The 18,142-nt window shown below is 35.0% G+C and overlaps 1 protein-coding gene across 2 annotated transcripts in view; it reads right to left on the reverse strand.

The window, feature by feature from the left end:
- The window catches only part of ATP9B (ATPase phospholipid transporting 9B (putative)), a 145,915-nt gene that overhangs the window by 52,455 nt on the left and 75,318 nt on the right, over positions 1-18,142 (reverse strand). For both annotated transcript variants that reach the window (XM_017738617.1, XM_008637125.2), the window contains exon 10: positions 17,046-17,122. In XM_017738617.1, the coding sequence (XP_017594106.1) occupies positions 17,046-17,122 (77 nt within the window). The remainder of the gene's footprint in view (positions 1-17,045; positions 17,123-18,142) is intronic.

The raw sequence follows: 18,142 nt of genomic DNA on the forward strand, positions 1-18,142 counted from the left end.
CCTGAACAACAATATTGCTGTTGCTGCCCTAGATGCTTAACTTTTAGGAAAGGTTATATTCTGAAGCTATTATTGTAGTAATAGAACAATTCTTTTAACACTATAAAATGTATATTACTTTGAAAATGAGAACTTTTAAAATGCTAGAATACTGAAATGAAAAATTTGATAATTAAATGTTACAAAATGGCAAAGATTTCTCAACATAGTCTCGTGCAGCCATTTTTATTCAATTACACTTTAAAGTGCAGGAGAAATAATTGCTCATGAATAGCCTTTAAGTGCCCTACTTTAATACTATTGAAGTACTAAGGCACAGTGTTAGGACAGACTTCCCCCTGCAACCAAATTCCTCCACAAAGGTAATTATATTTCAGTAATCAGCCTGGTTCTGCACTGCCAAACACTACATTGACTACAATGAAATTTCATGGTATGCATGTTGAGATGGGCTTGGGTTTTAATTTGCACCACAAACATAAAAATTTTCTTTCCTATTCTTAATACATACTCTGAACTTAATTTATTAAGCCTTGAATACTAGTATATGATGTATTTTTCCATTAATTGTATCCTACACTTAGCTGTAAAAGGTATTTAACAGTAAATATTTAAAAATACTAAAATTCAAATAATACATCTTTCAGTTGCAGGTTGATAAAAACAAGGTTTGCCTAACAAAAATGATTAGTAGCTTTCTATCATTTATAAAAAAAATTATATAGATTATACTATATAGTCAGCTGCATTTATCCAAACCCCCATGACTTTCTTCAATAATCTGTTAAACCCTCCCTAGTCCCTAGGAATAATAGATTACTAATCTGTGGTTAAAGGCTAAATAAAGAGACACATCCTTACCTATCTACCTTAATCTTTGACACTAAAACCACAAAGAGCAACTTTGGAATCTGTAAGTGTTTCTTCTTTCATAAGTTTCCTAATTCCTATGATTCAAAGTCTTGACTGCTCAGCAATCCAGGTAACCACATTAGGATAAGATAATATAACTATGAATCAAAACAAGTAAATTCAGGTTTAGCAAGCATCTTGCCTTAATTCACTGTACTCAAGCAATGGTCTGCACAAATATGTTTCTCTACAAACCTGACTTGATTAATGTCAAACCTACCAAATCTTGCATACAGTATGGTACACTGCTTAACCAATATCTTTCTCATTCTTTTAACCAGCAGATTCAAAGGTGGGAAAAGCAAAGAAAACACAAAAATATATAAAGTGGCCATTTAGTTAAAAAAGTCACCTGTCCGTGCTTTTTCTGATATCAATTTTCAAACATCTTAATTACAGGTTTAGCTGCAAGAGCACCAATGAAACCTTGAAAACATTTTCTGAAGCACTAAGAACCTTTTACAGGTTTTATTCATTTCAGAATGGAGCAATAATTAAGGGGGAGGACTGGTCTACTTAAGTTCATAAAACTGAAATAAACTTTACTTATTTAGTCCACTCCACTGGACTTATACAGAAGTAATTACCAAAAAACAGTTAATTTGATTCCAGTAACATTTTCTGTCTTTCCTTTAGCAAAATATTTTATCCTTCATGCAACCGAACCTTTGAGCAAACTGAAATATTTGGTATCATGTTAATACTGCAGGTTTATGGAACTGAATTACATAATTTCTACACTGATTTAAACAAATAATTTTAGATATTTATTGTTAATTGTATCCCCAAAGAAACTAATTACAATTACTTGTCTGTATTCTTACATAAATCAGTCCATCTCCAATGCATAGGCATTGAAAACAGCAGAAATTTTAAAACTCAAGAAGAAATACATGGTCACTTTCCAATGAAAGAGATGCTCAAGTACATGTTTTGTAGTGTTTTGATGCATATTCAAAACCAGAGGTTTAAATGCTCTTAAAAGCAGAATACTTTTATTATGTTTTGAGATTACCCTTCTGACTTGCCTGGCTTTACCTTAACACACTATTCATAAATACATATTTATGTGTTTTGAAATAAACTAATCATTTTAGAAGCAGAATTCCCTTTTGTAGATAGCAATACCTATAATGCTAAAAGAAAAAAAAAAAAAGAGGACTCAAACAGTTCTTTCTCTCTCTGCCTCATTTATTCATCCATTTTATATTGTTGCTTTTTCCAGACTCAACATCATCTGAGTTTAGATACTCAAATTGAAGCTCGAGAGTCCTCTCCAGGATTTTAGAGGTGCTTAGCCCTCTCTAGTTGTCTACTGTAATAAAAACTGTAAGTGAGCCATTTCCACAACTGCACTTCAGTAGGGCTCAGTTGGTTGAAGTAAGGCACTTGTTTTGTGAAATGCTAGTCACGGATTTCATAACCTTCCCAAGTGTGTCTTCTTTTTCAATTGTATCCTGGTTTTCCTAAATGCAAACGATACTCTATTTGTAGTAAAACATTCTGTTTCAAGTGATCCTAATGAGAGAAACTGAACACGACTCATTCTTAATATCCTGCTGACTATAAATCTGGGTTTCATTAACACTTTTGCGGTTTGGTAAACTACATCACTGTCTCTAAATATTCTTCAATCTGCTGTTTGCTCTTTACGCAGAGCAATGAAGCCAAGCCGTGGCTATTTGGCTTTTGCTCCCGTTTGCCCGAAGAGGGAAGGGGAGGCTGCGGCGGGCAGCGCTGCCGTGCGCGCTTTGGTCAGCAGAGGGCGGCCGCGCCCGCCTGTGCCGCACGGAGCCTCCCGCGCCGCCTCCCACCGCGTTCCGCTAGAAACGCTCGGAGTTAATTACTCGGCTCTGACACTTCAGAGTGTGTACTCAGACTATTCTATTTCCTCCTTAGCAAAAAGTTACACTTCATACACCTCTATACAGTCACAGTCTGGCACCTTAAGGCAGCACTAGTCAGATGCTGTGCGACCATATGTTCTCTGACTTCGCTACGTATTTGTCACAAACGTGAATGATTAAAACGCGTACGGAGCACATTAAATCGAAGAAGTTAACAGCCCCTTAAATTCTGGTATCCATACAGGGACTGCGCTGTATTACAAACATACTCTCCTAGTAGAAGCTACCAGTTGTAAACATTTTCTCAAGACCACCCATCAATTTAGAATAATTGCTTCAATAATCTAAAATAACTAGTCATATTAGAAACTTCAACAACCAAAAGCATTCGCACAGTTAAACTTCAATTCATTGTTTTTTTTTTTTTTTTTTTAATTTAAAACAATCTAGGTACACAGCACAGAAGACATTTAGAGTTTCTAAGCACTCCCAATCCTCCTTATATCCAATCAATATTGCTAAGACATGGAATTCTCAGGGGCGGAGGAAGAGCAGGATTTAAAGGTGCTCGATTTTACACTGGAACACTGTCTTCAGATTTGTATTTCATATGTAGCTTTTACATATGCTTGTTATATCTTCCTTAAGCTCAGCCATCATCAGCTTCAACTCAAGACTTTTCTAAGGATGCTATAACGTAATCAGGTCTTTCAAGGGTCAGAATACAGAATAAGCAGCTTTACACATTACACACTATTATTGAAACACTCTCAATGGAGATGGCATTTTTTCAGATCTGAGTAGACTAAAAAATCATGATTTACTCTCTCACAGATTAAGATAATTAGCTGTACCAAAATAACTGCAAAACTAGCACAGGGAGAACTGGTTCCAAAGCTTTTATTGCGTAGAATTTGCAAAAAAAAAAAAAAAAAAAAAAAGAGTAAAAAATTGAGATATATGTAAAAAAATTAAATAGCTCAGTAACAGGTACAACTTCCTTCAAGAAAAAACAATTACAAATGGGACCTAACAAATTGACAGCTAGCTCTTCCATTTGCGTAAATTTAGGGAATTATAATATACCTACACTTCAGAGCATGCGGCTGACTGGTCTAAAAAACTTTTTCATACAGAAAACTGCACAAATGTTGTATTGTCATGGTAGGGACTGAATTTGTGAGTTTTATATATGGCACACTATGTTTAATAATATTTCATAAACGGTATGGGAACATTACAGCTTTTTCAAAGACATCTTTGAAATTGAATATTGGAAAATGTATACCTAAAGAAATCCAACATTTCCTTACTCCACATTAAAAAGAAGGTGTTAGTAACTCAGCTCCTCAGAGACTATCTAGATTAAGCTATTAGAAGAGATTATTACATTTTGTAACGAGTTTAATCTCACAAAGGGCTGGGGTAAGAGAGGTCAGAGCTAAGGTTATCAAAACACATAGCAATTTTTTCATTAAGAATATAATTAAATGAATGAAGCCAAGAACCCAGAAAGTTTAAGCTTAAAGTTTCACAACTTTATTTTATCCCATACGAAAGCAAGTTTAAAGACAGTTTAAAGGGTATGTTTTCCTTCCGTCTTACTCAAGCTTAAATTGAGAGGTGCATGTGAAAATGTCTTTCCATGTAAATTACATATATTTTATTACACGTTGATATTTTAAACGTTAATGAAAGTTGGAAAAAAACTTCAGTGAGAAACAGTGATACATTAAGCTGGTGCTTATGTCATAGAAGTAGATGGAAATCAGAGCTGCAACCTTTCTTCATGGAAATGTAAATGAAGTAATACAGTAGATACAATACATATATTATTAAAGTGACTGAGGCAACTTTATGAAGATGGATTAGCCAATAAATGCAAGAGAATGAATAAAAACTCTCGAATGAGGAATTAAAATTGGCAGTATGCTGTGATTCATTAATTGGTGGAGCATTTCTACAACCTCCCTCCTCCTCTGCTATATATACTCCAATTTCATCATTAAACCTGGCTCAGCACAGGTCCAAATACAAACACAACCATCCAGGTATTCTTCCACAGGAAATGAGGTAAAACAAAAAAAAAATGAACAACCACACAACACAAAGCATCTCAAAAGTTTATCTGGAAGCATTAACATCTGAATCCTATTCATAAGGAATATGAACGTATAGTTACATATAATAGTGTTCAAGAATAAATGGAAAAATGTGTGAGAAAGGAACTGAGAAAAAGACAGAGTATTTTGACTGCATCAAACTTTTGTCTCTGTCCCTAGCTATCCCTGAGTATAAAATCCTGTTAGCCTGCAAGCTGAGAAGAAATGTTTCAAAAAGTCTGAGATATATATTGAAATAAAAACTTTTTATGTTCACTTTAAAATTAAAGAGGAGCTTGAAAGCTGCTACATACGGTAGGAAAACAGCAGTTAGTCTCCTTAAAGATTAATTGAATGTCAGAATATAAGGGAAAATGCCAAAGAAAGGGGAGTGAACCTTCTTTGAGTCTGAGTAGAAATACCCAAAATACATCCAGAGCAAATGTCCACAACTACTTAAGGAACAGAAAAAATAAATCTTCTCAATGAAGACTTCTAGATAAGATTTGATGTACAACTTCTTACTAGCATTATGTAAAAAACATCAATTTTCAGACTCAAATATGTAGTAGAAATTATGACATGAACTCTAGAATTTCTAGGTAAATTTTAATGCACTGCTGTATTTACAAATAAAACTGTCCTTCTGAAACAAATAACAAACTTTTTAGAAGAAGAATATCAACAAAAAGGATTTTAAGATGTTTCTTAATTTTTTTCTCTAGACAGTTACATGTTATTCAAAATTTATATAATGTCTGTGTTACTACTGCCTCCTGTCCTAAAATAAAATATGTTTCAAGACAATTCAACAGAACATGTTGCTTTGACATTATCCTTGGGATCATATGAATAAAAAAGGTTGTGGAATAATATTGTCCATAATATAGAGATCAGAAGTATTTAATTGTCTTTCTGCTCAAATATACCAAAGAGCTGTAAATATGTACAAATGCACATACATAATACATATTTTGATTTTTGTACTTAATTCCAAATCTGTTTATACCCACAGAGAGCATAATACTTCAAAAATTCTGCTTTCCTAAGGTTTAAGAGCTGAATTTCATTATCGGAATTCAGCAATCAAGTGGGGGGTGTGTGTGCATGTGTGCAGGATGGTGGTTTTATTAAACAAAACCTCATCTGAACAACAAAAATTAACTTTATAATATCACAGTGTTTTTGAGTTTTTTTACATCATTAAATGTATCAGCTGAAATAGCCTTATTTCTATTAAGCAAGGAACAACAACAACAAAAAACCTTACCAGAGAAGTCAACTCCTTCTTTTTGTGTTTATCTTCTTAAAGACATTTTATGAACCATTTCATACTTAATGGTTTGCAAGCAATCCCAACACTTGGGAATTGTGTGAAAAGTTGCACAGATTGACAGATGAAGTGAAAAGGTCTGTATTAATTTTCCAAATAAAGAAATGCACGGAGTGGTATTTCACTACGATTATACTCTAAAGTACCAATTAGAACGCATATCAGAAACTAGAGCAAGTTGACACTCTACAATAAAGCAAATAATTTCCAGTTGGAGGGGCAGAAAATGTTAATATGCAATGTTCAAGACTACAAGAATCTTTGTAAAAGGAAGTAGCTAATAAGGTTTAATGATGCATGTCAGGAAGCCACAGTATGTAGGTAAACACAGCTGGCTTCATTTTGTAAACTATTTGATATACACATCTTTCTAGTTCAGGATTATCAGCTGTGCAAGTGCCACAGGGGACAGTTTAGCCTTCAGATCAGGATATTCTTCTTGTTCTCTAAATTACAAGTAAAATACATTAATATAATAGGGTGCTGTAGGCTAGTGCCCTGACTAAAGCTTATCAGCTTACAAAAAAGATTAGAGAACTCTTCTGTAAGATTCAGTTTGAACAATCTCAGCAGAATAAACAGGCTGAAGAATACTGAAATAATAAATGTATTTATTATTAATACAAATCTACTCACATTTTTGAATGTCAGATTAAGCCCTGAAAGTTGCTAAAATAAACATGAAATGTCATTTATATTAATTCATACCATTTCATGATGCATGTACTTGTTTTATTATTAAATTAATATTAATAAAGAAATCATGGGTATTATGGATAGATTGCAGCTATACAAAGCAGTATGCCTCCTGCTTTACTGCAATCCAAGTTGCTCAGTGACTGCAATATGCAGGTGACAGCAATTAGCAGCAGATGACAGAAGCACTTTGAATTTGTACCAGATGGCAGCTAAGGGTCATTGGAAGCTAGCAGACCTTCCACAAGGAAACTGTTGTGTAGCACAACTATAAAACTCTTCAGTACTTCGAAATTAATAATTCAGTTTCTCCAAGGAAATTGGAAAGTTAAAATAGAATATAAAATATTATGCAAGGCATTAAAAGCTCACCTAGTGTTTACAGAATTAAATATATTTAAAAATAAAACACCGCATACAGAGCATATCCTAACCTCACAATAGGCAGAGTCATTACAAAACTAGTAGGAACATCAGCTAATGTATTTGCTGAACGATTCAAACCTGTGTCCCAAAGGAAGGGCTACATAAACACACTTTTTCTTCTGAATACATGCTTCAATGCAAGAGGAAAAAAAGGCCAGGGGAAGGTGCATACATGGAATACAACACTTTAATGGGTACCCCTCCATACTTCTGCCAGTGGCCTCAAAAGTACTGTTTCACAGCTCAAACACAATTAGGCGCATCTCATTTGCAAAAATTAATTCCCACAAGCTCCAAATTTATAAATACACGTGAATTTCCTTCAGTTTTTTTTAGCTGCAAATCGAGAGTGAGATCCCCTAAGATGGAGCACAGCCCTGCACTAGGTACTGCATAAACTACCTCTACAAGCCAAGGAACTGACAAATTGATTTGAGCACAAAGGAGAAAGTAATGATACAGTAATAGCTGAAACAAAAACCCAAAAGTGAGAATAAGAGGTGGACATACAGCCAGAGAACCTTTGGGAATTTCAAAATTATGTTTAGATAAGGTCAGTGAAATGGCTACTCAACTGCTTATGGGGAATCCCTACACATGCATAGAACTGTTAAGAAATCAATCATGCATTCACAAGTTGAAGTCAACAACTCGATAGCAAAGCAGATGAAAGATACATGAGTTGCGATGAAAGTAGCTCTAAAAGGAAGGTGACAGGGCTGGACAGGCTAAGGAGGAACACATGGAAGGATGCAGATAAGAGCTGAAGAGGTGAACCTGCGGAAAATGAGTGCACACTAACCAAGACAGCATTTTTCAAGGTAAACAAATTGTGACACATTATTATTTGATAATTTCATCTTATTAAAGACTTAAACTTTCTTCTTCACAAATGTACTACATTGTCAGAGAAAAAACAAGCATGAGTAAGATGTGTAAAGAGATGAAAGGAAGAAAGAAAGGGGTAGGTGGAACTAGTAAATGTATTAGAGAGACCAGAGTAACAGGGTGGAGAAGCAGAACAAGGCAAGGGGGAAGATAGTCAGAAGAAAGGTAAATTGAATACAAAGCAGAGGACTGGTGCTGGCTGAATCACATCATGAAACAGAGACCATACATATAGAAGGGAATCATGACAAACTGAATCAAACAGTTTTTCAACAGTTCTTTCAAAAAAACCGAGATAAACAACTGTCCAACCACTGTCAAACTTAAACTAGAAAAAGAGCTCTACATGGTAGGCAGAACAACAACAACAACAAAAAAGCCTATCCCTCAAACCCAGTAGGCATCAGTAAGAATCTTATTTTTTTTTCTTGAGCTGAGTCACAAGTCATCTATCTTTGCTTTTATAAAAGAAAATATTTGAGTGGATTCCTTGGAGACTATGAGATTAAGAAAAGATTCCACAATGTCTCCAAATCATAAAAGAAATGAAACTGAGTGCTGTTTTGTATAAACAGTATTTTGGGATACATTCCAAAAGATATGATGGGAAGGGAATGAGCTTTTAGAATATGAAGAGCAATCCACTCTTTACAAACTAATCCACAATCTAAACCACATTATTTTCATCTGATACATGCATCCACAGGCTTGCTCTCTGAACTGAGGTAAAAAAGAGAGGCAAAGATTGTATTTGTTAAGAATATGACAAGCTTGTTACTTCAAGCGTGCAAACACAACTCAGTAACTTATCTTAGTTATGATCACTATGTTCAGCCTACATCAAAACAAATACTATGTCCTGGTATGGAGAGAACTTTTCTTTCTCTCTAGATATCCATCACTGTAGACTGAGATTTCAAGGCATGTGAATCATGATGGTTACTGAGCCTCCAGTACTTAGAGAAATACATCAGACTTCAGCTGCATAAATTATTGAGTCACATAAATGAAAACCTCAAAAGATTGTTTTTTATACTTGCTCTACACAAAAAGAAGGCTATCCAATAATAACAGTAAACAATAATTAATGCTTGTAAAGCATCCAAATACAAGCTGTGAAAATCCAATGAGCATCTATTTTAAGAATGCTCTGCAGGTCTTAAAGGTCCTAGTTTCTGACATTTAGGACGTCCCTCTTTCATAATAATTGTAAAAAATAATAATTAATATAATTTGAACTTACCCATCACTAAAACTAATATCTCTATTCCTTCTTATATAATTCCTTTCCATATTGGAAAAAATTAAGTTTATTCAGAAAAATATGAAAACAATGGCAGAAATCACAAAAATTATGCAAAAGAAAAAGCATATAGGCTTTTCCTAATAACAACTAGAGTTCTTAAAGACCTTAGGCACACCTGACTTTCCACACAGTTGCAGCATCGAGTTTTGGAACTGTACATTTCAGAAACATGTTTGCATGGATCTTTAATAAGGAAAAAATAATTCCAAAAATAAGGTTTCAGATTTCCAACAAAATACACACAGTAAGGAAAAAAAAACACACCAAAAAGTGCTCACTGTGGTACGTTGCTCTTATTAGCAAATATCCAGTGCACAGAATATAACACTAATGTAGGAAAACACACAACAGCCTCCTTCCACAACATCAGTATTTTAGTTGCCATCACTTTGGCTTGCTCACTGCCAACAAAGTCTCACACGTAGAGCCTTCTGAAAGTGGTGCAACTCTAAGCCATGGGATGAGGTTCCAAGTACCCTCTGAGAGGGTGCCCTTTGCTCCACCCTCCCAGCAGCTGCATTTTGCCAAGGGCCTGATTAAATTCTGAAAGGCAACAAAGCCATAAGGAGCAATGTAAAGGTAAGAGCAAACTCCCTCAGCTGATTAGCAGCAGTGGAGACAGCAGCTGAGAGGAAACAGCCATCAGGGTCTGCCTCTTTGAGAGCTCACTGGGATACTCCACACAAGCCAACTGTGCAGGGGATCTCCCTTCTGCACTGTCTCCTATAGAATGATGACATTTCAAATGATTTCTTTATTTTACCACAAATCATTCATTTTAGCCTAGTTTGCTACAGGTAAAATACATGTAATTTCTGCTGAGTAAGTAACAGGTTGTTGCTATTCCACAACTTGATCAATTTTAAGAATTGTTCTGTTTTGTGAGATTAATCCATTTTAATAGATAATAGAGTACTCCAGAAATGGTATACTTCACCACTGATCCTTCCTTAAACACCAGTGTGAAATGACATTGAACTACTGAGATAAATTCTAACATGTTCTAAAAATACTAAGATACCAAATTCCAAGCAACTTTTTAAATGGAGTCTCCAAAATCATAAGAGAGAGATCACAGAACATCAAGTAACATTCTTCATGAAAATCACAAGAATTTAGGACTCCAAGTTAGACATGGCTTTTGGCTTCTCATTCACATTCAGGAACATATCAATTTTTATCTTTCTATAGTCTTATAACAGGGAATGAATCTAACATTATAAGAATTTTAAGCTGTGAACAAATTATTTGGCTTTGCAAAATCAGTGGAAGAGTTTGCCATCAACTGTAAAATACACAGTAAACTCAGGATACTGTACACAGTAGTACAGCGAGAATTCTCTCTCACTACCAAAGAGCCATTCCCTCACTTGTTCTGTATATTATTGTATAGCAATGATTTTGTTTAGAACTAAACTGTATATTGTTGCCCATACTTTGCCATGCAGTAGGATTGTAAACAGGAAGTGGCACCAATTGAAAAAGGACAGTGATTCAACATCCGTGTCCCAAGCAGCAGTACCATAACACAGCACAGCCAACCTCTTCAGCTTGTGCAGCATTCAGGCTGAGTGCCTCAGACACCACAACGCAATGTAGTGCACCACACTACTTACATGCAGCCAGAAAAGACCTATCACATGCCTTGGTATACCAATTGCATGATACATTTAATTGTTGGCTTCAGAACAAATTAGAAGTTAGGGCATAGGTTATTCTGTAATTTAACTTGTGAATTGATAGCAGGCCACATCATGGAAGAACTTCTTCTCCAGCTCAGGGATGTAACAGCAAAGTAGGTAAGCAAGTGATGATCTAATATTTTTGAGACGCCAAAGAAAATACATTAAGATCAACTTTAAGGCTACAGGCATCATGTGCATGCAAACCCACAGACATCATGTGCACACCAACCCAAAATTAGCAGTTTTAGAATTTAGAATTTAGAATTTAGAAACTAAGAGCACTGTAAAACATTCCACTAGGTTGGATGAGAAATGAAGTTGAATACCTTAAACTAACCATTCTCAGTTCCTGCTTCTTCTGTGGCTCTTCTGCTCTCCCCCCACCCCACCTCCTTTATCACACGTGCCTCAGTTTCCCATTTGTAGTACTACCATTTTATTTCTTTTGAGAACACAGTAAAGAAGAGAATAAAAATATATACACTGCTATATGAAAAGCACTGCTAATGTGGATAAAAGTACCCCACCAAGTCTCTGAAAAGAAGCAGCGTACTGTAAATCCAGGAATGAACAAAAACCCCCAGTACAACAGACTGTTTGCATGAAGTGAATTCTGTCTACATATACACTCAGTGAAGTCAATCAAGACATTCAGTCTTACTGTCTTCTTATTGTCTTAATATCATGGTATAAATCTAGCATTCTTCCAGTTTTCTATATATGAAAGAAAACTGAAAACCTCAGCTTCTTTATGTGGAATTACATTTTTTCCATACTAGTCATCTAAGGATTGAAATTCCCACTTTGACACTCTTGCTATTTCAGTTCATGGAGTTAAAGGTAACTATAGTAGGTAGATGTTCTCGCCGTCTCGGAGTAAAGGACACAGAAATTTTGTCTTAGGTTTGCCAAAACTCTGCTGTTTCCAAGCATCAATATTCCTACATTCTAATTTTGGAACAACAAAGGTGCCTCCTCTGCCATTTAGCCTTTTCTTTCCAAACTTTTAAAGAAAAATACCTTTTGTCTTCCTCCTTAGCTAACACTGTTCCATCCTTCTTGCTGAGACACTGTAGGCTTTTCAAGGTGCTACTCTCTTTCCTTTGCACAGAGATGACAGCACATGGAGAGAAAAGCATCAACAACACTATTATATGTATTTCCTTGTGGCCTGATCCCACGAATTCTCCTGTACACCAAGAGACGGATTCTTGTACTTCATGGGAAGCTGGTAGTTAAGCACTTTCTTGGACAGAAGCTCTGTGTCAAGGCACAAACGAAGTATGGGGACTACATACTACCTGTAAGTGACAGCTTTTTCAGTTTTATCCAATACAAAGAAAAGTTTTTAGGAGGACTAACTACAGCACACAATACTCCAATAAAAAGTGTGGCATAAACATTTTTCTTATAAATCCTTAACATTTGCCATGAAGAGCCACATAACAATTTTCACTGCTCTACTTTTACCCTGACCCTTCAGACATACAGCCAGAGAAAGCCCTTCTTCTCAAACAGACTACGAATATCAAATTATCTATTTAGTAAAAAAAATATGCTGGGCTCTTGCACAACAATGTAGCAGCAGGATAACGCCAATGCCCTTATGAAGCTCTGAACAGAAATGCAAGTTGGACTTAGAAATGTCAGCCTTTGGGGTGGAACAGATAAGAACGGCTTACTAGAGCCACTAACAAGATGCTGGACAACCTAATTTATTGACATTCAAAAAAATGTGTCAAGGCAGGAGAAGCATGTATTCTGAGTATTGAAAAAGCTATGCTGAACAGGGAAATTGGTGAAGTGGCATCAGTTTCTGGGAACACGTGAATCTGCTCCAGCCACTCCATTTCACTCCAAATAAAGAACTGGAGGGAGGGTTGTCCTTTTTTAGCAAATATTTTTCAAAAATCATCCTCATAAAAAAGGGAGAAAGAGCACAGATAAAAGCCTTTTAAACACAGTGAAGTAAATTTGGTCACAAAACACCAGGAAGAAATTTTTAGGGAGGAGAGAGAGAATGAGAGAGAGAGAGAGAGAGAGCGAGCAGTAAAATGATTTTGCCTCAGTTTACTGGAATAGCAAGACTGTTTTCAAATAATCAAGAGCAACACATACACATAAAAAAACCCGACTACCCTTTTGAGACTTTCATTTGTTAAAAAAACCAAATCAAAACAGCAAACAAGCAACAAAAGCAGGAACCACAGAAGTAGTTAGCTTTCAGGCTAGTTAAGAATTAGGGTAAAAACAATATTACTGTTTTGATGAACACTAAATGGTTACTATGAAGTTTTACTTCTGATGTTAAAATTTAACAGCAGATGTAGAATTCCATAAAATAAGGGGACAAAAAAAGTGTTTCGAATGCTGCTTATAAGGATTAGCAAAATTAAAACTATTTTTATACTAATCTGAAGCACACTAGGCAGATTACATGCTGTAACTCCTTTAGAGAGACTACTGATTTCTCAGGAGATCCATTTATGATAATTTCTACTTGTTTGGATGCATTACTGTGTACATTCTGGGTGTATATATATTGCAAAGTCCAAGTAATTTTAATGTTTCAATCTTAGTACACAAAATACATTACCTGGAATTTATTTCCATCTCCTGCCAAGGACACTGTGCTTTTTTAACTTAACCCCCAAAATCTGCTTCCATTGATGGAAACAAGTCACATTTGCAGAAGGGCTGCACTAACAGCCTTGCTTTCTATGAAGACCAAAGCTGCAAAAGCAACTCTGAATTTAGATAACAAAAAACTGTTCTGCTCTTGAAATAGGTAAGAATGAGAACACTGCAAAATGCCAGACAAAATAAATAAATAACCTTAGTTTGTTAATTTCCCTCTTGGTTAATTAACACCTGTAAATGACCTTTAGCATTGACAAGTCCAACTTCATCCAGAAAGCCAAGGTTTAAGAATATCTATCCAAATAGGATTGATTACTGATTACAGCATTGTGAGGAGCACAATTCAATCTGATTTTTTTTTTTTTCTTTAAAGGCTGGAACTGCATTCCTGAGTAAGCTGATGTGACTGCCAATGAGGTAAAATGCAGAGAGTCATTACACCATAATGTTGATGTTACCACTTCTACATTTATCTGAAGCACAGAACATATATCATTTTAGACTGAAATTAAACCTTGCCAGAAATAATTTTTCTTTATATTGTTGGAATTAAAAACATATTGAATTGATCCATTAAGAAAATTCTATGCTCTCTATCTTTGTGTTTTTCAGACTGTGTCTGCATCCTTAGGCAATGAAACAATTTTTACAATTGTAATAAAACAAGTAAGTGTTGACTTTAAGTTAAGAAAATTGTTGCTTGAATGACTAAATACTTCAGCAAACACAATAAATCCTTCTAAGTTTAACATACAGATAAATCCCATGCTTGAACAAGTACATAAATTTCACAATTTTTCTTGTGCAAGTTTTCTTAAACTTATTTCAGTTTTAGTCTTCTGCTGAGTGTTTATAGAGCAGGTCTGCATCTCTAAATTTTAATATTGGTTCATTCAAAAAGCATCTACCCTTAAGAAGGAAAACTAAATATCTACCATTAGAAAAAACAAGTTTATAGTACAAAGTACAGCAGTAATGTTACTCTCCAGCAAGAAATACAACTGTAACACTTATCTGTATTTCAATGAAAAGAGGACTGATAAAAGAGTCAGGTCCATGTATTTCTTGCTTATTTCTGGACATATGAGTTTCAGTTTGACACGGTAATTTGGGAATCTTAGATCTCAGTGTTTTCTTTCTCTCAGAGAAAGAAGACACCAGCATCATTGAACTATATTCCCAACAAGAGTGTATCAACAGATTTTACAGGAAAATCTCTAAAATGCTATTTTTATTTGTTTTCAAAGAGCAGCAGAAAGAGACAATGTGCCATTTAAAACCAGTTTCAAACAGTATTTGAAACAGTTCTTTCCTAAAGCAGAAAAGGCAGCAGACTTATTTCCTCTCAAGTTTGTAGCAATAGCACAATTGATCTATTTAATTTTAATTTTGTTTCAGCAAGTTGGATGCAAATTTCTTTTTTTTTAATGTTCAAATCCTTAATCTCTCAACTGTAATGTATCTTCTACTCTCAAAGGCTATTTTAGACTCCCTTTGCCCTCCTTTTGGCTCCTAATGCTACATACCCTACCTAACATGTAACCATTATTGTCAACCTTGAGTAAACACAGGGAGATTCCCAAATACACAGAGGAGGAATGAACTGAGTTCTGTTTGTCTACCTTCTGCATGGCTAGCCAGCGCAAAATATCACTTACAGGCAGCAAGCATCTTATCATACAGAAGTATGCAAACCAAACTCATCCTATGGTAGAAGAAAGAGACAGTAAGATGCAGACTGCACAGAAAGGTACAGCTAAAACTGTATCTTATAAACGATGACAACAATTTTTTACAGTGCAGTACTCCATTTTATCACTTACTCTGCTGTGAGAGCCATAAGTCTTTTTCTGTTTTCAGTTCCCAAATTCATCCTTACTGGCCATCTTACATGTTGGTTACTGCTTTAAACAAGGTTGCTTAGTCCACAGAGACAAAATCCCCATGCCAGTATTTTTGTTGAAATAGTCACACACAAAAAATTTAACATTTACTAAAACCCTAAGACACCTCCAGAATCTGTTGAATTTGGGTAATGCATGTTACATTTATGCATACTCCCCTATCAATTTACTACATTAAATAATTTCATTTTAAACACCTGTGAGAATTATTTATTAGTCAGAAGTTGTTCAGAATTCTTGAAGAAGATTCTGTTACTAAAGGGCTCGTCTTTGTATCAGGTAGAATAGAAAATAACCATACACCACAAACATTCTGATTCCATTTTACTCTATTATTTTAAATGCATGTTACAAAGATCAAAATAATAGAAGGCCATCTTAATCCACGTAATGGTACATATCACCTGTCTCAGTCAATGAGACATTTAAAAGCATCTCTTTATTAGAAACACAAATCAATACACTCAGGGGACTGCAATAACTGCTTCAAGCAATTTGTATTATCATTTCACTCTCGATGTTCCTACTCAGAGCAACTTAATATGAATGGCGTGAAAATGGCAACCTGTCACAGTTGATTTTTTTTCTAAACCTCTTGCAATCATTCTTTCCTTTCTTAATATAATTATCATCTTACAAAACACAGGTCTAGGTTGTAAGGTACAGCACGCAGCTGAAGTTTTATTTCTTTAAAATTGAGGGCGCTCCCCAACTTACAATAGAAACATTACTGATTAAGTGAAGAGCTATTTGCTTTGTTTAGAACTGTAAGAACCTTGTACAGAGGCAAGCACTGAAACTTCTGGTATCTTCTCAACAGAAGAATCTCTTGAAAATGTTTTAATTGCTTGCAAAAATCCCTGAAAGTGTGTTCTGGGTACTGACTGGAACCTAAGTTATCTTGTTCTACCACCACTGGTAGCCCAAATAAACTTTAGTAGTCTGTTTTAAACACTCCTTAAAACTACTATGTACCCTTAGCGAAATACTTTACAGTAAAATAATCTGGGAGAAGTGAAAATTAATATGTAGCTGTGAGACAGAATTATTTGAGTCTGAAGATGCACATTGATACTTCAAAGACAAATGCCTCCATTAGTACCTCTAACACCTCTAGCAAAAGGAAGAATAATTTTACTTTCAAAAGGAGGCAGTGGCAGAATTCACTTCTTGTACCAAAATTCAAGACAGTTCAGCACACATGAAACATATCACAGTAAAAACTTGTAGATTTTGGGTTTAGGTACATCTATTTTTAAGTTTACTGAGAACAGAATCTGGCAATCCCAGAGTAAGTCTAACTTACCTTATTTTTTGGATTGGATGTGTTCATTACGCTTCGTGTTTCCTTGCCTGTGTAAATAACAACACCAATTACAGTTCCTGAAAAACAAACAAACAAAAACCCAGAGGTGTCAAGTAAATAAGAAAAAAATTTTCCAAATTAAAACTTGCACTAATTTAGTTCCCTAAACAAATCAATTGTATGAAAAAGCTCCAACATTTATGCATAACACTGTGAGTGCTTTTTTTCAGAATATACAATGAAGAATCATTTTAACTTCTGCAATAAACACCCATAAAGATGATAACAGGCTTTCCTTCTTTTTTATGGGAACAGTACTTCCAATGGAATGGGTTAAAAACTTGTACTTGAACTTAAAATTTCCTCCAACTGTTTTCAGCAGTTAGGACAGCATAAATAACTGCACAGGGAATAAAAAAATGAGTAAAGTGGTGCTGAACACATCATACACCAGTTGCCTGCTACCTCTGCCATCTATAATGACGTGAAATCTGGTTCAGCCAATTAATTACTTTGATAGAATGTCACACAGAAATATTCTCTTTATTAGCTTATAAAAATGATCCCCAAGTTTTAATTGTCTTTTAGTCAATTTTTACAGCATGGTATAGGAAAATTTGGCTTCAGCATCACTAAGTAAATTTTTATATTAAATAAAATTCTATTTTTTTATTAATATGCCACTATACCACTTTCTTGCATTAAGAAAAACCCCTTATTTCTATTACTTTGTTAAGTGACCTGAAATGGCTTTATGGCAGTACAAGCAATAACGTGATTTTTTTGGTGGTCACTATGCTATAAAGAAATAATAAACATAACTATTCAGAAACTCCCTGCTCAGAAAACTTTAAAAAAAGTAGAAGTATTACATGTTTGTCTGACATTAACCTAACTTGTCTCTGGCAATCAGAGCCACAGTAAGATCTGCTACCACTACTCTTGTAGCATAACAGGTCATAAAAAATCAAAGAAACACCCAAACACAAAAAAGATGATAGTGAAAGACATTTGCAATAAAGATGATTGCATTTACTCAAAAATAAGAATGTGTCCTGGTTTAATTCCAGATGGCAACTTGCTTTTATGCAGCTGCT

The sequence above is a fragment of the Corvus brachyrhynchos genome, unplaced genomic scaffold, assembly GCF_000691975.1.
Source record: "Corvus brachyrhynchos isolate BGI_N302 unplaced genomic scaffold, ASM69197v1 scaffold146, whole genome shotgun sequence".
NCBI classification, from domain to species: Eukaryota; Metazoa; Chordata; class Aves; order Passeriformes; family Corvidae; genus Corvus; species Corvus brachyrhynchos.